Source organism: Heptranchias perlo, chromosome 40 (genome assembly GCF_035084215.1).
Source record: "Heptranchias perlo isolate sHepPer1 chromosome 40, sHepPer1.hap1, whole genome shotgun sequence".
In the NCBI taxonomy this organism is placed as follows: domain Eukaryota; kingdom Metazoa; phylum Chordata; class Chondrichthyes; order Hexanchiformes; family Hexanchidae; genus Heptranchias; species Heptranchias perlo.
Window position 1 is genome coordinate 1122748 of NC_090364.1, and position 22521 is coordinate 1145268.

Consider the following 22521-nt stretch of genomic DNA (forward strand, 5'->3'; position numbering starts at 1 on the left):
TGGTGGCAAACAAGCAGCATTCATACAGAGAGAAAGAACATGCATTTCTGCCCCGCCTTTCACAACCTCAGGACGTCCCAAAGAGTTTTACAGCCAATTAAGTACTTTTTAAGTGTAGTCACTGTTGTAATGTAGGGAAAGGCAGCAGCTAATTTGCACACAGCAAGATCCCACAAATAATAATGAGATGAATGACCAGATCATCTGTTTTTAGTGATGTTGGTTGAGCAATAAATGGAGAGAACTCCACTGCTTTTCTTTAAATAGTGCCATAAATTCTGTGATGCTGTCCCAACATAGTATAAGATATGCAATTTGAGAACCTTTTCATTCATTCATCTGACGAAGGAGATCATCTCCGAAAGCTTGTGATTTTAAAATAAATTTGTTGGACTATAACCTGGTGTTGTAAGATTCCTTATATTTATAATAGTGATCCTGTTCTTTCTGAATGTCCATTGGCCTCAGGTGAAAGCTGTAGTATTAAACAGTTGACAGTGTTCGGACAGTTACTGGGCTATGGATGTGAGTGTGAACTCTGTCACTACTGTAACCAAGGAGACATGGCTCTAAAACTGCAATCCCATTGGATACATAAAAACAGCAACTATGGAATAAAATGAGACTGTGAGTAATGGGTTCAGATCAATATCTGTGGAAAATAATCAGTCATGGTGAGGAGTGGAGGCGTACTCTTAGAAAAATACTGTGGAGTTTCACATGAATAACCATCTCCTAGTACATTAGGAGAAGGTAGGGTCCCTGAGAGGGTAGGGTCCATGATATAGTACAATGTACATAGGATATGGGAGGAGATTAAATGGGTCGGGGAGAGTTCATGATTAGGTAGATTGGACATGGGCTGTGGAAAGATTGGGCTCACATGGCTGAATGGCTTTTTCTCATTGTGTACAATACTTGTCAATCATGACAGTCAGTGTTTGCCTCCAGTGCCTGTCCAATCTTCTGGATTCATCCCAGAATGACCCAGAAGAGGAAACGTGGGTTCTGAGATAACAATCGTGCAGGTTCAGCCTAACTCACACACGGAGTCGGGCCCAGCACGAGCACAATATGGAAACAGGAAAGGTTGAGGTTGAACTGCAGGAAATGAGAAGCAGAATATCAAGATAAGAAAAGTTATTATGGGAAAAGGCCATTCCACCAGCAATATTCATCCCCCTAATCCCTACTACCCAAACATCTCAATTCTCTGAGCACAACATCCAACTTTGCCTCACTTGTATGGAATGTTTATGCATTTAGCCCCCAGCCTGGCTGATTATTCCAAAATCTATCACTATCTGACTGAAAAAATCCTTACTAATATTGGTTTTAAAACTATTTCTCAATGATTGTAAAAATATTAATTTAAACCTGGGCTTTGGTTCAAGGAGTTGCACAATTTTAAGGTTCTGAGAAAGAACGAGTTGGACGGAAGTGAGGAGTCCTGATTTGACCTTTGAGCTGTTGACCGGCAACTTGCAACAAAGTTCAAAGCAGAATTTATTCTTGCTCCTGAAGTCCTGTAGTTCCAGGCACCTTCCCCAAACTGCAAACCTATTCCCAGACTTCTTCCCCGTCACTCTAACACAGCCAGAGGATCAGCAGTCTCCGAGGGTGAGTCTGCCTGTGGATTTCCTTCATTTCCTGAGTCAGTTTGGTTTAATTCTCACCTCTGAGTCAGAATTGAGAGTTCAAGCCCAGACTATGAATTTGCTCACATCATTGAGGCTGCCGGCTCGATGCAGTACGAAGGGAGTGCTGCATTGTCAGACGCACTGTGCTTCAATCAAACCAAGACCCCATTTGCCTGTCAGATAGATGTGAAAGAACATAAGAACATAAGAAATAGGAGCAGGAGTAGGCCATCCGGCCCCTCGAGCCTGCTCCGCCATTCAACAAGATCATGGCTGATCTTCTACCTCAACCCCATTTTCCTGCACTATCCCCATATCCCTTAATGCCTTCAATATCTAGAAATCTATCAATTTCTGTTTTGAATGTACTCAATGACTGAGCCTCCACAGCCCTCTGGGGTAGAGAATTCCAAAGATTCACCACCCCGAGTGAAGAAATTCCTCCATCTCAGTTCTAAATGGCCTACCCTTATTCTGAGACTGTGACCCCTGGTTCTAGACTCCCCAGCCAGGGGAAACATCCTCCCTGCATCTATCCTGTCGAACCCTGTAAGAATTTTGTATGTCTCAATGAGATCACCTCTCATTCTTCTAAACTCTCGAGAATACCGGCTTAGTCTACTCAATCTCTCCTCATACGACAATCCCACCATCCCAGGAATCAGTCTGGTGAACCTTTGTTGCACTCCCTCCATGGCAAGTATATCCTTTCTTAGCTAAGGAGACCAGAATTGCACACAATACTCCAGGTGCGGTCTCATCAAGGTCCTATATAATTGCAGTAAGACATCTTTACTCCTGTACTCAAATCCTCTTATAATAAAGGCCAACATACCATTTGCCTTCCTAATTGCTTGCTGCACCTGCATGTTTGCTTTCAGTGACTCATGTACAAGGACACCCAGGTCCCTTTGAACATCAACATTTCCCAATCCCTCACCATTTAAAAAATACTCTGCATTTCTGTTTTTCCTACCAAAGTGGATAACTTCACATTTTTCCACATTTTATTCCATCTGCCATGTTCTTGCCCACTCACTCAACCTGTCTACATCCCTTTGAAGCCTCTTTGCATCCTCCTCACAACTTTCATTCCCATCTAGTTTTGTGTCATCAGCAAACTTGGAAATATTACATTTGGTCCCCTCATCCAAATCATTGATATGTATTGTGAATAGCTGGGGCCCAAGCACTGATCCCTGCGGTACCCCACTAGTCACAGTCTGCCAACTTGGAAAAGACCCGTTTATTCCTACTCTCTGTTTTCTGTCTGTTAACCAATTCTCAATCCATGCCAGTGGGTCTATTTGGAAAGCAGCAGGGAGTTCTCCCAGTGTCCTGGCCAACATTCCTCAATCTGGGCATTCATTCATTCATTTGCTGTTTATGGGATCTTGCTGTGCACACATTGGTTGCCATGTTTGCCCACAGACCAACATTGTCTACACTTCAAAAGCAATAAATTGGGTCAGGTCACTGCTGCTGCACTGGCCTGGGTGTTGGGGAGGGGACCGAGGAGTCTCTCAGCTGGTTTGTTGACTCCAGCTACTGGGAGGTGTTTAGTTTCTGCTTTGACATTTCACTGCAGCTGTATGACTGGGATTTTTATGTTGGCCGGCCAGCAGAAACCCAACACCATGATTCGGAGTTTCCAAACAGAACTTGGGAAAGAAAGAACTTGCATTAATATCGTGCCTCAGGACATCCCAAATCACTTCACAGGCAATAGTTTTAAAGTGTAGTCACTGTTGTAATGTAGGAAATGCAGCAGCCAATTTGCACACAGCAAGATCCCACAAACAGCGATGAGATAAATGAACAGATAATCTGTTTTAGTGATGTTGGGATAAATATTGGCCAGGACACCAGGGAGAACTCCCCTGCTCTTCTTCAAATAGAGACTGTGGGATCTTTTACGTCCACCTGAGAGGGCAGATGGGGCCTCGGTTTAACATCTCATCTGAAAGACGGCACCTCCGACAGTGCAGCACTCCCTCAGTACTGCACTGGAGTGTCGGCCGGGACTTTGTGCTTGACTGTCTGCAGTGGGACTTGGACCCACCACCTTTTGACCCGGAGGTGAGAGTGCTACACTGAGCCGAGAGAGAAATCTCCCCCAAGTGGAGTTTAAATTTGTAGGTCCAGGACTGGTGGGACCCGCGGAAGGGTTGCTCTGCCTGCCTCTATTCCACGGTCTTGTCCGTGTCCGGGTGGCCCTGGAGAGGGTTTGTGCGGTGTCCACCAGAATGCTCGAGCCTTCCGGGACTGGTGGGCACCACAGGGTATAGAGTGTCTTGGAGACATCGATAATAACATTTTGATTTGGTTAGGAAAATATCCCTTTGTTTTTGCACTTCATGATTATTTTGGAATCTTTTAGCTTGATCGGACCATCCAATATTAGTGGGGTCCTAAACGGAGCATTGGTTGGGATGATTCTTGTTTGGTGCCTCCCTGTGGGGACACCAAAAAAGGCCCAGGCGAAGTTAAAAAGGGTTGAACCCAGAGCCCAGCCGGAGGCGCAGAATGCGATCCCACTGACCGCAAACAACAGGAGAGTGAGAGAGAGAGTGAGTGTGAGAATGTGTGAGAGAGAGAGTGAGCGTGTGAGAGTGAGTGAGTGAGTGAGTGAGCGTGTGAGAGTGAGTGAATGAGCGTGAGAATGTGTGAGTGTGAGTGAGTGAGTGTGAGAATGTGTGAGTGTGAGTGAGTGAGTGTGAGAATGTGTGAGAGAGTGAGTGAGTGAGTGTGAGAATGTGTGAGAGAGTGAGTGAGTGAGTGTGAGAATGTGTGAGAGAGTGAGTGAGTGAGTGTGAGAATGTGTGAGTGTGAGTGAGTGAGTGTGAGAATGTGTGAGAGAGTGAGTGAGTGAGTGTGAGAATGTGTGAGAGAGTGAGTGAGTGAGTGTGAGAATGTGTGAGAGAGTGAGTGTGAGAATGTGTGAGTTGCCTTTTCTAATTTCACGGTCGGGAGGCTCTGGGTTGTCCGAGTGTCATCAACATAAAGAAAGAAAGTTCCAGAATCGCCCCTCGCGAGCAGTACAAACAATAAACAGGAACCGAGTCAGAGGAGAGAACTGCGCTGTCCACAAAAAGCAGGACAAATCCAATCCGGCCAATTACCGCCCCATCAGTCTACTCTCAATCATCAGCAAAGTGATGGAAGGTGTCGTCGACAGTGCTATCAAGCGGCACTTACTCACCAATAACCTGCTCACTGATGCTCAGTTTGGGTTCCGCCAGGACCACTCGGCTCCAGACCTCATTACAGCCTTGGTCCAAACATGGACAAAAGAGCTGAATTCCAGAGGTGAGGTGAGAGTGACTGCCCTTGACATCAAGGCAGCATTTGACCGAGTGTGGCACCAAGGAGCCCTTGTAACATTGAAGTCAATGGGAATCAGGGGGAAAACTCTGCAGTGGCTGGAGTCATACCTAGCACAAAGGAAGATGGTAGTGGTTGTTGGAGGCCAATCATCTCAGCCCCAGGACATTGCTGCAGGAGTTCCTCAGGGCAGTGTCCTAGGCCCAACCATCTTCAGCTGCTTCATCAACGACCTTCCCTCCATCATAAGGTCAGAAATGGGGATGTTCGTTGATGATTGCACAGTGTTCAGTTCCATTTGTAACCCTTCAAATAATGAAGCAGTCCGAGCCTGCATGCAGCAAGACCTGGACAACATCCAGGCTTGGGCTGATAAGTGGCAAGTAACATTCGTGCCAGACAAGTGCCAGGCAATGACCATCTCCAACAAGGGAGAGTCTAACCACCTCCCCATGACATTCAACGGCATTACCATCACCGAATCCCCCACCATCAACATCCTGGGGGTCACCATTGACCAGAAACTTAACTGGACCAGCCATATAAATACTGTGGCTACGAGAGCAGGTCAGAGGCTGGGTATTCTGCGGCGAGTGACTCACCTCCTGACTCCCCAAAGCCTTTCCACCATCTACAAGGCACAAGTCAGGAGTGTGATGGAATCCTCTCCACTTGCCTGGATGAGTGCAGCTCCAACAACACTCAAGAAGCTCGACACCATCCAAGATAAAGCAGCCTGCTTGATTGGCACCCCATCCACCACCCTAAACATTCACTCCCTTCACCACCGGCGCACGGTGGCTGCAGTGTGTACCATCCACAGGATGCACTGCAGCAACTCGCCAAGGCTTCTTCGACAGCACCTCCCAAACCCGCGACCTCTACCACCTAGAAGGACAAGAGCAGCAGGCGCATGGGAACAACATCACCTGCACGTTCCCCTCCGAGTCACACACCATCCCGACTTGGAAATATATCGCCGTTCCTTCATCGTCACTGGGTCAAAATCCTGGAACTCCCTTCCTAACAGCACTGTGGGAGAACCGTCACCACACGGACTGCAGCGGTTCAAGAAGGCGGCTCACCACCACCTTCTCAAGGGCAATTAGGGATGGGCAATAAATGCCGGCCTCGCCAGCGACGCCCACATCCCGTGAACGAATAAAAACCCCCCGGGCCCCGGGAAGCCTCAGGTTCTCTCTCCAAGACGAGGCGGCCGGAGCAACCCCGACCCCCAGGGGCTGAGTTTAACCTGAGCCCGGGGAGGTCCAGGACCCGCACCCCGCACCCCGCGGCCAAAGGTCAAATCGTCGGCCAAACTCTCACCCGCCCCTTTAAAGCGGGACTGGCGCCTTTAAAGCCTCTATCGAAGCGTCGCTCTGACGTGTTACGTGTGCGTGCTGAGGTCATCGTGCGTCACTCGCCCTGCAGCTGCGGACTGGGCCTAGAGCGGGAGCGGAGCCTGGGACTGGAGCCGGGGGCAGACAGGCCGCCTGACCGTGTAATTCACTCTAATACTGGGGCACAGGCAGGGCCTGAGAGCGAGGCCCAGCGGCCCCACCCGTCAGGCGGTCCGGGGTCAGGCCCAGGCCCAGTGGGCCTCCTGCCTGCATTTATCCGGCGCCTGTCCCGCGGTCCGGCCGATGGAGTCACCCTGAAGCGCGGTCACTGAATTAATGGAACCGCGGCAGCCGATTTGTGCACAGCAAGATCCCACAAACAGTGTGACAAATGACCCGGATCACCCGGCCCGGGGAGAACCGCCCGGCCCCCCGGGGAGAACCGCCCGGCCCCCCGGGGAGAACCGCCCGGCCCCCGCCCGGCCCCCGGGGAGAACCGCCCCCCGCCCGGCCCCCGCCCGCCCTCCTTCCAATAGAGGCCGTGGGATCTTCTACACCCGCCCGAGAGGAGTCTCGGTTTAAAGTCTCATCCGAAAGACGGCCCCTCGACAGTGCGACCCTCCCTCGGCTGCGACCCTCCCTCGGCACCGACCCTCCCTCGGCACCGACCCTCCCTCGGCACCGACCCTCCGACAGTGCGACCCTCCCTCGGCACCGACCCTCCCTCGGCACCGACCCTCCCTCGGCACCGACCCTCCGACAGTGCGACCCTCCCTCGGCACCGACCCTCCCTCGGCACCGACCCTCTGACAGTGCGACCCTCCCTCGGCACCGACCCTCTGACAGTGCGACCCTCCCTCGGCACCGACCCTCCCTCGGCACCGACCCTCCCTCGGCACCGACCCTCCGACAGTGCGACCCTCCCTCGGCACCGACCCTCCCTCGGCACCGACCCTCCCTCGGCACCGACCCTCCCTCGGCACCGACCCTCCCTCGGCACCGACCCTCCGACAGTGCGACCCTCCCTCGGCACCGACCCTCCCTCGGCACCGACCCTCCCTCGGCACCGACCCTCCCTCGGCACCGACCCTCCCTCGGCACCGACCCTCTGACAGTGCGACCCTCCCTCGGCACCGACCCTCCGACAGTGCGACCCTCCCTCGGCACCGACCCTCCGACAGTGCGACCCTCCCTCGGCACCGACCCTCCCTCGGCACCGACCCTCCCTCGGCACCGCGACCCTCCCTCGGCAGCGACCCTCCCTCGGCACCGACCCTCCGACAGTGCGACCCTCCCTCGGCTCCGACAGTGCGACCCTCCCTCGGCACCGACCCTCCGACAGTGCGACCCTCCCTCGGCACCGACCCTCCCTCGGCACCGCACTGAATGTCATCCTGAATTTTGTGCTCAAGTCTCTGGAGTGGGACTTGAACCCATGACCTTGCGAGCCGGGGGTGAGAGGCGCTGCCACTGGGTCAGCGCTGATACTTGTGGAGTGTTGTGGTGCTGTGACTGGGAGAGGAGACCGGGCGGTGATTGCTGGTTTGTGTAGTTTGGATGCAGTGAGAGGGGGAGCAGTGGGATGGGGTGTTTTTGCACAGTCTGGTTTAAACCTCCAGCGAGGGTGTTGCAATTGTGTGGAGTTTGTAATGTCAGTGACACAGAGTGCATGAAAACTGACCACTCGGGATAATAACTGAGTGATTCCCGGGGTAATGTGTATGTGCCAGTGTCTGAGTGCGGTGCCAGTCCCATTAGCCAGCGCTGATACCGCCCGCTCGTAACCAAACCTGCTCTTCCCTTGTACCAGGTGACCAACTACTGAAGTGATGGAGCTGTGCTGGTATCTCATTGGCCTCCTGGTGTCGGTCTCGGCCGTGCCCATAGACCGATCAAAGAAAACATCAGAAAAGCAAATTAAACCAGAGACGCCGGTGAGTGCTGAGTGGCTGTGAGTGGGTTTGGTTAATGTGCTGCGAGAGTGTGTGTGCACCAGAGTCTCGGTGACCCTGCCTTTTTCCTGCTCACTGAGCTGCCCCAGTGGAGATCAACCATCTGAATACAGACTGGGATCAAACCAGGGCGCTTCCTGATCCGTGCACTACAATGTGTGGCTCTTGTGCTCACTACACTTTGAGTGACTGCAAACTTCCCAACTACATGGGAGCCTATGAACAGGAAGAGGCCTTTCAGTCCCTCGAGCCTGTTCCGGCATTCAATAAGATCATGGCTGCTCTCCACCTCAATCCCTTTTATCTGCCTTTGCTCCATATTCCTTAATACCTTTACTTAATAATCTATCGATCCCCTTGCTGCCTGTATGTGCCCTCGGTTGTTATTTTCCTCTGTATTCTGACTGGCTATTTGTTGCTATGCAGGACACGGGCTTATATTACGACCGCTACCTCCGAGAAGTGATCGATGTCCTGGAGACTGACACACACTTCCGTGAGAAACTGCAGACTGCCGATGTGGAAGATATTAAGGTTGGTGGGGTCAGCGCGGGGTCGGTTGGTGGGGTCAGCGCGGGGTCGTTTGGTGGGGTCATTTTGGATTTGTGGAAACTATTAACAGTGGGAGAAACTCAAAGGTCTGGACTGGAAATGGACACCCCCTCCCCCTGGACTGTGGGTCGGGGGTTTTGTCTGCGGGGGGAGAATCCCCAGACCGTGGGTCGGGGGCTTTGTCTGCGGGGGGAGAATCCCCGGACCGTGGGTCGGGGGCTTTGTCTGCGGGGGGAGAATCCCTGGACCGTGGGTCGGGGGCTTTGTCTGCGGGGGGAGAATCCCTCGACTGTGGGTCGGGGGCTTTGTCTGCGGGGGGAGAATCCCTGGACCGTGGGTCGGGGGCTTTGTCTGCGGGGGGAGAATCCCCTGGACTGTGGGTCGGAGGCTTTGTCTGCGGGGGAGAATCCCTGGACTGTGGGTCGGAGGCTTTGTCTGCGGGGGGAGAATCCCTGGACTGTGGGTCGGGGGCTTTGTCTGCGGGGGGAGAATCCCTGGACTGTGGTGATTCCTTTAACATCGAGGTGCTGATTATGTTTCAGAGTGGGAAGCTGAGTAAGGAGCTGGATTTCGTCAGTCACCATATCCGCACCAAGCTGGATGAGCTAAAACGACAGGAGGTGTCCAGGCTACGGATGCTCATCAAGGCCAAAATGGATGCTGAGCAGGGAGAGAGTAATGGTGTTTCGTTGTCTATACCTGTAAAATCTAACGGGGCAGGCCGGTGTGGGTGGGGTTGGATCCACGAAATATATCCGAGTATCTCGGCGTTGGCACTCGGTGCAGGCAGAGGCCAGGGAGTTCGTTGTTTGGAGTAAGTTCAATGAGGAGGAACCAGGATACTGCACTGATCCAATGGGGGAAGGGGTGCTGGGCAGGAGAGGATGGGGTGCGTGTGTGCGTTGGACGCTGCCCGATATCTGCCATGGGTGGCACGGAGCAGCAGTGGAACACATTACACAGCAACCTTTGCTGTAAGAAACAGATAGAAGAAGTTAGAGAACCAAGAAAGAAAAAGATTAAACAAAACAAGGAATGGAAATGAGAGGAAGTTTAATCAGTTGGGATTTGCTGTTGTGTTCTGGTTCTCTGTGGCCAGTATTGTCAGCACTTGTTTTGATCCCTTCTTAAACCAGTGATAATGTAACGTTGAGCCTGAATATCGGGTCCCGTTATCAGATTATAGAGTAATGATTTAATCTCTCGTCTCTCACCCCCCGACGGTTTCGCGGAGCTCTCTATGTTCATTCACTTTTCTTAACGTTCCCCCTCTCCCAACCAGATGTGCAGATTGATCACCTGAACCTGCTGAAGCAGATTGAACACCTGGATCCGAGGAACTCGCACACCTTCGAGGCCCGGGACCTGGAACTACTGATCCGAGCGGTGAGTCCGCGATATTCCGTGGGGACCTGTCCGTCTCCTCACCAAAAATCAGTCTGACCAGGAAAACAGCCTCTGCTGAATCGTTGGTTCTACACAACTTGGGTCGGTGGTGGGGGGGGGGGGGGGGGGTCGGTGGTGGGTGGGGGGGGGGGGGGGGGGGGTCGGTGGTGGGGGGGGGGGGGAGGGGGGGGTCGGTTGTGGTGGGGGGTCGGAGTGGGGGGGGGGGTCGGGTCCCCGGGCACCATTTTCCCCTCCCACCCATGAATTACTCTGTGTTACTGGTCCTGGTTTTCAGGCAACTAAAGATCTGGAGCATTATGACCAGGCCCATCACGAGGAGTTTAAACGTTATGAGATGTTGAAGGAGCACGAGCGGAGAGAGTACCTGAAGTCTCTGGACGAGGAGAAGCGACAAGCGGAGGAGGCTCGCTTCGAGGAGTTAAAGAAGAAGCACAGGGAGCATCCAAAAGTGAACGTGCCGGTGAGGGCGGGGCCGGGGCTGTGGGTCACGCGGTCGGGGCCGGGGCTGTCTGCGTGAGCGATCAGCTGTTAAACTAAGGCAGCGATGTTGCTCGAACCCTGAGCTGCCTGAACAGGGAGATTCACCGTCCTTCAATCCACCCGTGGCCCAGGGACCCCGTCACTATCCGCCCGTGGCCCAGGGACCCCGTCACTATCCGCCCGTGGCCCAGGGCCCCCGTCACTATCCGCCCGTGGCCCAGGGCCCAGGGCCCAGGGACCCCGTCACTATCCGCCCAGGGCCCAGGGACCCCGTCACTATCCGCCCGTGGCCCAGGGCCCAGGGACCCCGTCACTGCTCGTGTGCTCAGTGAAAGAGATTTGCCAGCTTTACTTTCAAATCGTAAATTGACTGAATTATTTTATTTCACTGCACTGGTCCGACCTGATCCTTTATTGCCCTGCTGAAATGAGAGAGACAGTGTTGTATCTCACTCATGCTCGCTCACACTCCCTCCCCTCTCCTGTTGGTTGGGTGAGTTTGTCCATTGCCAACAAGTGTCTGAGGTTTGATCTCTGGTCAGCGCTGTGTTAGCTGATCACGGCCAGGGCAGGACAATTGCCCTCAGTGTCCTTGGGCTGGGAGGAAAATCAGTCGGGTTCCATTTCCCCAGCGTTATCCAGTGGCCCTGCTGGTGCACGGTGCACGGCTCTGTACACGTGTGTCTCTGAGCTGCTAACGGGATTGATTGTATTTGAGATGCCAGTGGTCGACTCTCTGGCCGACTGTCACTGGGCTCATACATGAACAGTGGTCACTTGGTGAAGCAGCACTTTTACAATCTAATCACTGCTGTAAATTGTAGGATTTAATTTAAGCTTTATTTTGAAATGGTGAAAGAATGATTAAAATGAGCTGGCAGTTCATGGCAGGTCCTGCTGGTGTCTGGGGGTGAGACTGGTTCCTGTTTGGAGCATCCCACTGTTCCTCTGTCACATACCAACAGTCCTGCTGTGTGTTTCCTGGCTTTTCAAGCTGGTTTAAGTTTTCGATGTTCATTACTGGTCCTTTTGTGACCCTGATCAGCCTTTAAATACAACCCCTGAAGAATCCATCCTGCATCCGATTCTGCTGCGTTTCCTGGTGGGATGTGGGAGGAGTCTTATAATTGCTTATTTTTTATTGTGGCAGGGAAGTCGGGACCAACTGAAGGAAGTGTGGGAGGAGGCGGATGGGCTGGACCCCAACGAGTTCAATCCAAAGACATTCTTCAAGCTACACGGTAAACAGCACAGCTCACAGCTTACTCATACCCCCACCCACCCTCGCCCTCTCCCCACATGGACACACAGTGACCACCTCCATCCCCTCCTCTCCTCCCCCACCCCACCCTCGCCCACAGTGACCGCCCCTCTCCCCACCCCCCGGCTGCACCGTAAACCCCGAGTGTGATATTCCTGACATGAACTGGTATCGAACCACTAAATAAACCTAGTGATATTGGATTGACAGTTTAAAGTCCATTACAAATCTTCCTCTTCCCTCATTCAAACTCCTTTCTTTTGCAGATACTAACAATGATGGCATGTTGGATGAACAGGAACTTGAAGCTTTGTTTACCAAAGAGGTGAGTGAGTGACCCTTCAAGTTGTGTTTAACTGGGCCTTGGGGAGATTGGATTGGTTCCAGACCAGCGACCCCTGATGGAGTGCACGTCTAGGAATGCTGACAGAACAGGATCGGGTCTGTTGTTATGCTTCCCACAGAGGAATATCCTGTCACTCATTGACTAGGCTCACAGTTGAGGAATGACCAGCTTGGTGACATTGTGACCGACTGTGGGGCCCAGTAGACGAGTCCGTGAGGACGGTACCTTCAGGAGAGGAGGGGGTTCGGCTGCCCATCCCCCCCACAGCGTCTCCCCCTAATCCAGTGGGTAGTGTCTGTTGCTGCTTGATAACCTGAAGGGTTAATCCCCTGGATCACAGGCCGGGGCTCCTGGTGGATTAGTCGGGTATTGGCAGTGATACAATGATCCCCATTAGCCAGTCCTTCAGCTGGTGGCTGATCGCTGAATCCGTTCTGATCAGAGTTCTCTCCACGACAGGCATATCGTGCTCTCCACCTACTTGTTGCAAGCAGTCAACGGGGAGCTGGGAGGGAATTGTCCAAGTTATAACTCTTGGTCACTGTCAGAATCACCGAATGAAGTACAATGTTATGGTAATAAAACTTTAGATTATCTCTTTCCCCCCGCCCCCCCCTCCCGACTCAGCTGGAGAAAGTTTATGATCCCAAGAATGAGGAGGATGACATGGTGGAGATGGAGGAGGAGCGACTACGAATGAGAGAACACGTGATGAAGGAGGTGAGTGATTCACAGAAAAGTTACAGTAAGGAAGGAGGCCATTCAGTCCGTCAAGCCCGTGCCAGCTCTCTGCAAGAGCAATCCAGCTAGTCCCACTCCCCCGCCCTTTCCCTGTAGCCCTGCAGGTTTTTTCCCTTCAAGTAATAATCCTGTTCCTTTTTGAAGGCCATGATTGAATCTGCCTCCACCACCCCCTCGGGCTGTGCATTCCAGATCCTAACCGCTCGCTGTGTGATAAAAGTTTTTCCTCATGTTCTTGCTTCTTTTATCAATCACCTTAAGTCTATGTCCTCTGGTCCTTGATCTTTCCGCCAATGGGAACAGTTTCTCTCTATCTACTCTGTCTAGACCCTTCATGATTTTGAATACCTCTATCAAACCTCCTCGCAACCGTCTCTGTTCCAAGGAGAACAATCCCAGCTTCTTCAGTCTATTCATGTGACTAAACTCCCTCTCTAAAGCCTTCACATCTTTTCTAAAGTGCGGTGCTCAGAACAGGACCCAGTATTCCAGTTGTGGCCAAACCAGTGTTTTATAAAGGTTCATCATAACCTCCTTGCTTTTGTACTCTATGCCTTTATTTATAAAGCCCAGGATCCCGTTTGCTTTTTAAACAGTTTTCTCATCCTGCCCTGCCACCTTCAATGACCTGTGTACATATACCCCCAGGTCTCTCTGTTCCTGTACCCCTTTTAGAGTTGTGCCCTCTAGTTTATATTGCCTCTCCTCATTCATCCTACTAAAATGTCTTACTTTGCACTTCTCTGTGTTAAATTTCATCTGCCACGTGTCCGCCCATTCCACCAGCCTGTCTATATCCTCTTGAAGTCTATCACTATCCTCCTCACTGTTCACTACACTTCCAAGTTTTGTGTCATCTGCAAATTTTGACATTGTGCCCTGTACACCCAAGTCCAAGTCATTAATATATATCAAGAAAAGTCCTAGTACCGACCCCTGGGGAACACCACTGTACACCTCCCTCCAGTCCAAAAAACAACCGTTCACCACTACTCTCTGTTTCCTGTCCCTTAGCTAATTCTGTATCCATGTTGCTACTGCCCCCTTTATTCCATGGGCTTCAACTTTGATGACAAGCCTATTATGCGGCACCTTATCAAACGCCTTTTGAAAGTCCATATACACCACATCAACCACACTGCCCTCATCTACCCTCTCTGTTACCTCATCAAAACACTATCAGGTTAGTTAAACACGATTTGCCTTTAACAAATCCGTGCTGGCTTTCCCTAATCAATCCACACTTGTCCAAGTGACTGTTAATTCTGTCCCAGATTATCGTTTCTAAAAGTTCTCCAGTCCAGTACCACCCCTGTATCTAAGAAATCCCCGTTTCTCTGGTCTGTCCTCATAACTGAAGTTTCTCATCCCTGGGATCATCTTAATGAATCTCTCCTGCACTCTCTTCATGGCCTTGACAGGGGCCCAAAACTGGCCACAATATTCTTGGGACCCATTCATTTATTTTCTGATTATTTGATAATCCTTCTTGTTGTTTGGCAGGTTGACACGAACAAGGATCGGCTTGTAAGCCTGGGGGAGTTCCTGAAATCAACGGAGAAAAAGGAGTTCCTGGAGCCGGAGGAGTGGGAGGTCGGTGTATAACCGGTTAGGGTCACCGGTCGGTGTGTAACCGGTGAGGGTCACCGGTCGGTGTGTAACCGGTGAGGGTCACCGGCCGGTGTGTAACCGGTGAGGGTCACCGGCCGGTGTGTAACCGGTGAGGGTCACCGGCCGGTGTGTAACCGGTGAGGGTCACCGGCCGGTGTGTAACCGGTGAGGGTCACCGGCCGGTGTGTAACCGGTGAGGGTCACCGGCCGGTGTGTAACCGGTGAGGGTCACCGGCCGGTGTGTAACCGGTGAGGGTCACCGGCCGGTGTGTAACCGGTGAGGGTCACCGGCCGGTGTGTAACCGGTGAGGGTCACCGGCCATGGACTGTGCAACCGGTGAGGGTCACCGGCCATGGACTGTGCAACCGGTGAGGGTCACCGGCCATGGACTGTGCAACCGGTGAGGGTCACCGGCCATGGACTGTGCGAACCCAATGGGTTTAGTGGGTTGAGAGAATGCGAGACCTTGTGTTTTGGTTGCCCGGTGACTCTTGCCTCCCACTTTCTCACGGGACAGACACTGGACGAGACTCAGATTTACACGGAGGAGGAGCTCCGACAGTACCAGAGCGAGCTGGTGGAGCAAGAGGCCGAGATCAACCAGAAGGTCGAGCAGCTGAGGCGGGAGCACGAAGACCTCCAGCGGAGACAGAGTGAACTGGACGCCCAGAAGAAAGAGTATCAACAGGTGATGGAGGGGTGTATTGGAAAAAACTTTCTTTGACTTTGACTTTGCCTGTGTTCCCTCCCTCCCCCCCCCCCCCCCCCCCCCCCTCCCCTCCCCTCAGTGCTCCAGCACCTGGGCTATGTGGCCATGTGAGAGCCAGGACAGTGTCTCACAGCAGGCAAGTTGACCGTGCGGGCATCTCTCCCAATCCTGTCCTCCCCTGACTGGCACTTTCCAGCAGGGGTCACTGGATAGTGATCAGCAGCAGGGACCACAGCCCAAGTACCCCCCTTCCCCAACTCCAGGGTCCTGAGGTCAATTGAAACATCTCTACTGATGTCCCTGCTGCAATCAGCTGACTGAGCATAGACCAGGAATCAAACCTGGTCAGTATGACTCAGAGCCACACTGGCTTGTGCATGTGCCAGCTCAACCATTGGGGGAGCTAGTGGAATAGGGATCTGAATTGTCCCGATCTAGTCCAATCTCTGATCGTGTGGAACCTATTAAAATGCCTGTCCAGTTGTATTGATTTAACGCGTGCTGCTTCACACACTCTGCGCCCATCGGTTCCCACCTCACCTCTCGCCATTGCCTGTGATTCCAGGTCCTCCTGCAGATGGAGCAGAAGAAATCCCAGCAGAAAGGCCAGGCCCCCCTGTCTGGTCCCGGAGGAGAGCTGAAATTCCAGCCCCCGGAGGCAGCTGCAGGTAAGGAGGTTCAGGGTTGGCGGGGGGCAGCTGGGTGGGCCGAGGAGCAAAAGCTCGGGGGTGGGGAGGGGGGCGGCTGAGGGCTTGGGGATGGGCGAGTGGGACAAGGGGCGAGGGCTCCGGGGGGGCGAGGGCTGCGGGTGGGGAGTGGTAACAGACTCTCCTCTGATCAATGTGTGTAACTATACTGTCAACATCCTGCATCCTATCCCCTGTTACTGTGCAGTCACATTGCATGAAAATCTCCTTGTGAAAAGATGACATTGAAAAATAGTGAACAGATACTAAGTAAAATTACACAGAAGGTACCGGACAGAAACAGGCCATTCGGCCCAACTGGTCTATGCTGTTGTTTATGCTTCATCGGAGCCTCCTCCCTTCCTATTTCATCTCACCCTGTCAACATATCTTTCTATTCTTTTCTCCCTCGTGTTTATCAAACGTCCCTTTAAATGTATCTACATTATTAGCCTCAACTACTCCTTGTGGGAGTGAGTTCCACATTCTAACCACTCTCTGGGTAAAGAAGTTTCTCCTGAATTCCTCATTGGATTTATTAGTGATTATCTTATATTTATGGCCCCCTAGTTCTGGTCTCCCCCACAAGTGGAAACATCTTCTCTATATCTCCCCTATCAAACCCTTTCAATACCTTTAAAGGCCTCTATCAGGTCACCCCTCAGTCTTCTCTTTTCTAGAGAAAAGAGCCCCAGCCTGTTCAGCCTTTCCTGATCAGGATATCCTCTCAGTTCTGCTATCATCCTAGTAAATCTTTCTTGCACTTTCTCCAGTGCCTCTATATCCTTTTTTACAATATGGAGACCAGATCTCTGCACAGTATTCCAAGTGTGATGTGACCAAGTTGTATACAGGTTTAATATAACTACAACTGGGGCTTTAATTCATTCTCAGGATGTGGGCCAGCATTTATTGCCTATGCTTTGTAGCTCTGTACAACTGAGGCCACTTCAGAGGGCAGTTAAGAGTCAACCACGTTGGTGTGGGACTGGATTCAGTTGTAGGCCCCGACTGGGTAAGGAAGGCAGGCTTCCTTCCCTAACGGGTAACACTAACTGCACCGTGGCAAGCACATAACAAAAGTACAACTTGTACCTGGTAACTTTCAGCTGAGGTTCTGGCTCCCAATCTCTTCAATGGGAAATACCATGGGGTTTTGTGGCTGAGGTTTCTGGATGTTGAACCTTTTATTCTTGTGCCGATCGGCATCGTGTAATGGAGTCTTTGGTAAACCTGTTCATTTCTGCCTCTTTCAGATGTTCGAGCTCTGGTCAATGAGCCGGCCCAGGTTCAGCCCGATGTAGAGTCGTTCAACCAAGCAGCACCACCCGGTCACCGATCTGACCAACCAGCACCGCCCGGTCACAACCCAGACCTTGGTGAGAAGCAATCAGAAGGAGCTGCTCCCTCACAGTGACCTCAATCAACCTGTGACTGCTCCTATGAACTACCATTAATCGCAGCAAGATCCGAGTCCAATTAATCAGGTGTCCATCCTTTTTAAAGACTTTTATTTCAGTCTGTGAGGCAGAGTATAAAAAATATTGAATCAGAGCTCCTTACACCCCCTGCACGGTGGCTCTCTCTCCTGCTGATTGGGGTACAGTGCCACAAATTGCTGTCTGCCTGTCACTGTCCAGTGAGTCGCTGAGCCGTGGGGCATCAGTAGAGATGTGATTATTAGTCCTGGTGACACTGGGCTGGAGCAGAGGATCAGCCAGGGTTCCTGCCCCTGCTATACGTGTGAACAACACACAAGGCCAAGATCAGGCTCTGCTGTAATACTCACCACGTTTAAATAGCCTGATTGTCCTTGTCTAGACTCGCATGTGAAGATTGAGGAGCTGGAGCCTTGAACCCTCTCGCAGTGTGAGGAGCTCTGACTGTCCCACTGCTTTGATTTTCCCATTTTCTTTGCTATGTTCTGTGAGCAATGACTGAATTAATGTTTTAATCTTCTAGAATATGCAGCAGTAATGTTTTACAAAAACTGTAATTTAAAACCTGTACACAGAAATAGATGATGCAAATTGCAGGGGTGGGAAGGGAATTCGGCCTCGTGAAGGAGTGAGTGTCCCGGCCTTCACCTGCGAAGGGGGGCAGGGGGCCTGGGTCCTGCAGCATCTGACAGAGTGAGAGATTTTTAAAAATGCACCTTATTTTAGCATTTAATGCAAGGCTGAGAATTGTGTTTTTTGATTAATGAAAATAAAAGGTGTGACAGACAGGGCTGATTGAATAGTTCCACCTTGCACTGATGTGGACAAGCCGTGTTTATGGGTGTTCTGTAACACTGTCCCCTCACCAGGAAATGGACGAATGAAATGCCCAAGTAGTGGGAGTGGTTAAAATTTAACAAAGGCAGAGACTGCTGCCAGTGTCTGTGGGGAAGACAGGAGCATAATGTGGAGGGGGAGAACACCTGTCTACATTCCTTTTCCTGAGCACTCCCTGTATTTTCAGTTTTTGTTCAAATTTAAGCTTTGCCCCTTATCATAAGTAGGATTCTCAACCACCACCAGACAGAGGAAGTGCTTTATTTCTCTTCCTGCCCCTCGGTGTATGGGTGAGGCACCACTGAGGTTATCTCTCTGCCACCAACCACTTCCTAGAGGTGCTTTTCTCCTCCCCAGTAGGATAGCCTGGTTCAACACTCTGTCGTTAAGTGGTAATTTCCTAGTCGCAGGCTAATGATACCTGCTGCTGTTGACATGATATTGAGTGGGTCAGGCACTAAAACCATTAGGTTCAAGAATCTTTATTATTCAAAAGTCAATAAATTAAGTACAAAATTGAGAAAATACATAAATACTCTACATTGTCTAGTGTGACCTAGAAAAGGGCAGCAATTTCCAGATCACTGCTCAGACAATTTCAGTCTGTCCAATGGGCTGTGGTAAAACAGCATGTGAAGGTTAACCTCATAGAACATTTATCAAATTCATCACTACTGAACTTAACAGCTTAAATATAATCAGTTTATCCAGGAACTCGTGGGCTGTGCAGTGTTAGTCAGACTGGAAATTTCCCTGTTTAAATGTCGACACAGCTCTGGACGTTTTGCTCGTTGTTAATCACTGTAAAGCTTTGCCCGCACAGCATGTCTGTGCCTCTGCTCCAAACAGTAGCCAATAGCAGCCTCAGTCTCCGCAATGCGCCGCTGAAATCTGCACCGATCCCGTGCGTGCTGTTCCCACGGACCCTTACGAGCAGCTCGATAGGCAAAATCCCAGACAATCATTGGGTGCAGTTCAACCACGGGAGAGAATCGGACCTGAAGGAGGTAATGGGCACTTTACATGAATATTTCTCTACTGAATTTAAAATATAAATACAACTATCAGTCACAGGCTGGATTAGACAATCACAACCCCTCACCCCATGGGTAGAGCTGGGCCCAGGCGAGTACAGGCTGAACCAGAACAGCAACTAACCAGGAGTCAAGACACAGTTTCTGGTTTAATCCTAATCAGATCTTGTTCCTCAACTCCAGGTGTCATTTAAAACAAGGCAGGAAAATGTGAGTAACAGGAAATGTCTAGTGTAGAAATCAGACCCAGTGCTATTTAAAAGTATTGCAGACATGGAGTGCAGATTGAGTCATTGTTTTTAAATCAGCTGAGTCACTATTAACAAAACATTACAAGAGGGCAGCTGAATCACTCCAACACCCCCACCTTACAGATTCCCCTCCCCACCTGATCCAATATAGTCGACCTATAGTGGAGATCCTGCCTTACAGGAGGCCAGGACTGGGGGCGGGGGAGGAGGAGGAGACGGACAACAGGCCCATGGGAGAGATGGGGTCAAGCCTCCAGGCACCACCACTCTTGTGGTAGAGGGAATTTTTTTTAAAAATTCATACATGGGATGTGGGCGTCGCTGGCGAGGCCGGCATTTATTGCCCATCACTCATGGCAGGAGGTGGTGTTTCAGTGCTAGGGACTGAGGAATAGATGAGGTCATCATCTGAAGAACACCTTTTAATGGACTGGACTTTGACCTTGGAGCACCAGGACTGACACAGGGGCACCTCCTGGGAGAATAAAGTCCTGTTAAAGCAGCAGACCCAATGAAAACCCATTAGACACGGTGCATGCAATGCCCCTCGGATCACTGAAACCAACCTTTTTGACTCTTTTCCCCTTCGTCTCGGGGGTATCCTGTTTCCCAATCGGTGCGGAGCAGTCTTCACCCAGACGACGGTCCGAGATCTGCAGCGGACCAGGACAGTCGATGGTCCCTTCTGACATGGTCCCTTCTGACAGCTCAGCACTGCTGCTGATCTGACCCTTCGCTCCTTTGTCATTGGACAGTCGAGTGGCAGTGCAAGCGGAGAAGTTCATTGGGTCAATGGGGTCAATGCTTCGAAGACATGAGTCCCACAGTTTGTCATTTTCCAACTCTTCAGTTTCAAACTGACCCGAGGAACCTTCCTCCCCCTTATTGTTCTGGGTCTGCTGCCCAGTGGAGGCTGAAAAATTCATGGGATTGTAGGGGTCATGTTCAAAAAATGAGTCCCAAAGGTCATTAGCATCACATTCATCAATCTCCTCACCATCGATGGACCAATCATTGGATTCTGCATCACTCTCCTCGGTGTCACTAAGCCAATCGGAAGGAGCCTGTTCATCCTCCTGGTCCATGGACACTGAGATCATGGACAGGATGAATGGGTTTGTACAAGTGGAAGCCATTTCACCCTGGTGGTCAGACGGAGTGTCCACCTGACCTTCACCCAGCAACCAGCCGTCTTGACATGGAATCAAATCAGGCAGCGAGTGGTGTGACACACAAGCCGTGTGCTGCCCACTCATGTCAACACTGCCGCTCTGTGACATGACAGCAGGACTAGGCCTCTTGAAGTAACAGTCTGTCTCTCCCCTTCCCATGCCTGCTATGCCCTGGCTCTTCTGCTGATGTGGTTGGTGACAGAGGCGTCTCATCCTCACCATCTCCGCCAAACTCATTGCAGAAAGTCTCAGATACAGTCTGCTCGCAGAAAGGAGCTCGCTCACCAGGGACAGGCAGAGTTCCATAAGGGTCGAGGCCACGTTGGTGATCCATGGCTGATGGAAGCTCATCGCTGTAGGGAGTCTGTCGCAGGGAGAACCTGTAATCATTCTAACTGGCATTGCTCTGGAGATTCAACTCTGAAATAGGAAAAGGGAATTGTCTTAAACATATCACCAGACCCGTCGGAATCATAGAACGATACAGGAGGCCGTTCGGCCCATCGTGCACCGGTGCCAGCTCTTTGAAAGAGTGATCCGATTCCCCTTCCTTTTCAAATATTCATCCAATTCCTTTTTGAAAGGCACGATCGGCCCCCGCGGCGCCCCCTCCCCTCCTCTCGCCCCCCCCCCCCTCCTCCCGGTCCCCCCTCCCCTCCCGCACCCCCCCTCCCCCTCTCCTCCCGCACCCCCCCCCTCTCCCGGCCCCCCCCCTCCCGCACCCTCTCCCTCCCCCGCACCCCCCCCTCCCGCACCCTCTCCCCCCCCCTCCCTCCACTCCCGCACCCCCCCCTCTCCCTCCCTCCTCTCGGCCTCCCCCCTCCCCGCGGCTCCCGTTACCTGTTGCTGCTGTCAGCCAGTCTCCAGCGGGTTCCAGGATGTGCCTCTGCCGGGATGCGGGGTCTGGATCTCGTTCTCGGCGGTCTGGGTCTCCGGGGTCTCGGTCTCGGTGGCGGCGGCGGTCGGGGTCTCGTTCTCGGGGGTCTGGGTCTCGGCGGTCTGGGTCTCGGTCTCCGGGGTCTGGGTCTCGTTCTCGGGGGTCTCGGTCTCGGTCTCGGTCTGGGTCTGGGTCTCCGGGGTCTCGGTCTCGGCGGTCGGGGTCGGGGTCGGGGTCTCGGTCTGTCCCATTGTGTGTTTGTGCTGCCGGTTTGTGGAATGCGGCGTCTCCGGGAACCCGCCTTAATAGACCGTGCTGACGTCATATTCAGCCGCCTCTGCCAATCAGCAGCGCCGCGAGGGAAGCCCCGCCCACTTTCGTGCCATCGTCCTGGAAACCCCTCAGTGACGTTCCGAGGATCCGCTGACATCATCGCCGCCTGACCGGGGAATCCCGGGGACTGGGGGGGAGCACCTGGGGGCACTGAGGGAGCACCTGGGGGGCACTGAGGGGGCACCTGGGGGTCCACACCTGGGGGACACTGAGGGGGCACCTGGGGGTCCACACCTAAGGGTCACTGAGGGGGCACCTGGGGGTCCGCACCTGGGGGACACTGAGGGGGCACCTGGGGGTCCGCACCTGGGGGACACTGAGGGAGCACCTGGGGGTCCGCACCTGGGGGGCACTGTGGGGGGACACTGAGGGGGCACCTGGGGGTCCGCACCTGGGGGGCACTGAGGGGGCACCTGGGGGTCCGCACCTGGGGGACACTGAGGGGGCACCTGGGGGTCCGCACCTGGGGGGCACTGAGGGGGCACCTGGGGGACACTGAGGGGGCACCTGGGGGTCCGCACCTGGGGG

At 52.4% G+C, this 22521-nt stretch overlaps 2 protein-coding genes across 2 annotated transcripts; one reads left to right on the plus strand and one right to left on the minus strand.

Annotated features, from left to right (window-relative positions):
• Positions 1-6358: 6358 nt before the first annotated feature.
• Positions 6359-18277, plus strand: LOC137305456 (nucleobindin-2-like). Its single transcript, XM_067974290.1, has 13 exons — positions 6359-6465; positions 8115-8238; positions 8683-8790; positions 9351-9483; positions 10091-10194; positions 10490-10675; positions 11846-11936; positions 12223-12281; positions 12930-13022; positions 14547-14636; positions 15173-15343; positions 15930-16032; positions 17307-18277. The coding sequence occupies exons 2-13, from the start codon at positions 8134-8136 to the stop codon at positions 17465-17467; spliced, it is 1404 nt and encodes a 467-aa protein (XP_067830391.1). The 5' UTR covers positions 6359-6465; positions 8115-8133; the 3' UTR covers positions 17468-18277.
• A 515-nt stretch (positions 18278-18792) lies between these two features.
• Positions 18793-21947, minus strand: LOC137305459 (protein phosphatase 1 regulatory subunit 15B-like). Its single transcript, XM_067974297.1, has 3 exons — positions 21624-21947; positions 20178-21203; positions 18793-19324 (listed from the first exon to the last, which is right to left on the minus strand). The coding sequence occupies exons 2-3, from the start codon at positions 21183-21185 to the stop codon at positions 19121-19123; spliced, it is 1212 nt and encodes a 403-aa protein (XP_067830398.1). The 5' UTR covers positions 21186-21203; positions 21624-21947; the 3' UTR covers positions 18793-19120.
• Between the last annotated feature and the right edge of the window lie 574 nt (positions 21948-22521).

Excerpts from the sequence above, each read along its gene's own strand:
- LOC137305456 (XM_067974290.1), top strand. The coding sequence starts at position 8,134 with ATGGAGCTGTGCTGGTATCTCATTGGCCTCCTGGTGTCGGTCTCGGCC. Across the intron at positions 12,282-12,929 it reads AAGCTTTGTTTACCAAAGAG|CTGGAGAAAGTTTATGATCC; the intron begins GTGAGTGAGTGA and ends CTCCCGACTCAG. Across the intron at positions 16,033-17,306 it reads GCCCCCGGAGGCAGCTGCAG|ATGTTCGAGCTCTGGTCAAT; the intron begins GTAAGGAGGTTC and ends TGCCTCTTTCAG.
- LOC137305459 (XM_067974297.1), bottom strand. The coding sequence starts at position 21,185 with ATGCCAGTTAGAATGATTACAGGTTCTCCCTGCGACAGACTCCCTACA. Across the intron at positions 19,325-20,177 it reads AGGGGAAAAGAGTCAAAAAG|GTCCGATTCTCTCCCGTGGT; the intron begins GTTGGTTTCAGT and ends TACCTCCTTCAG.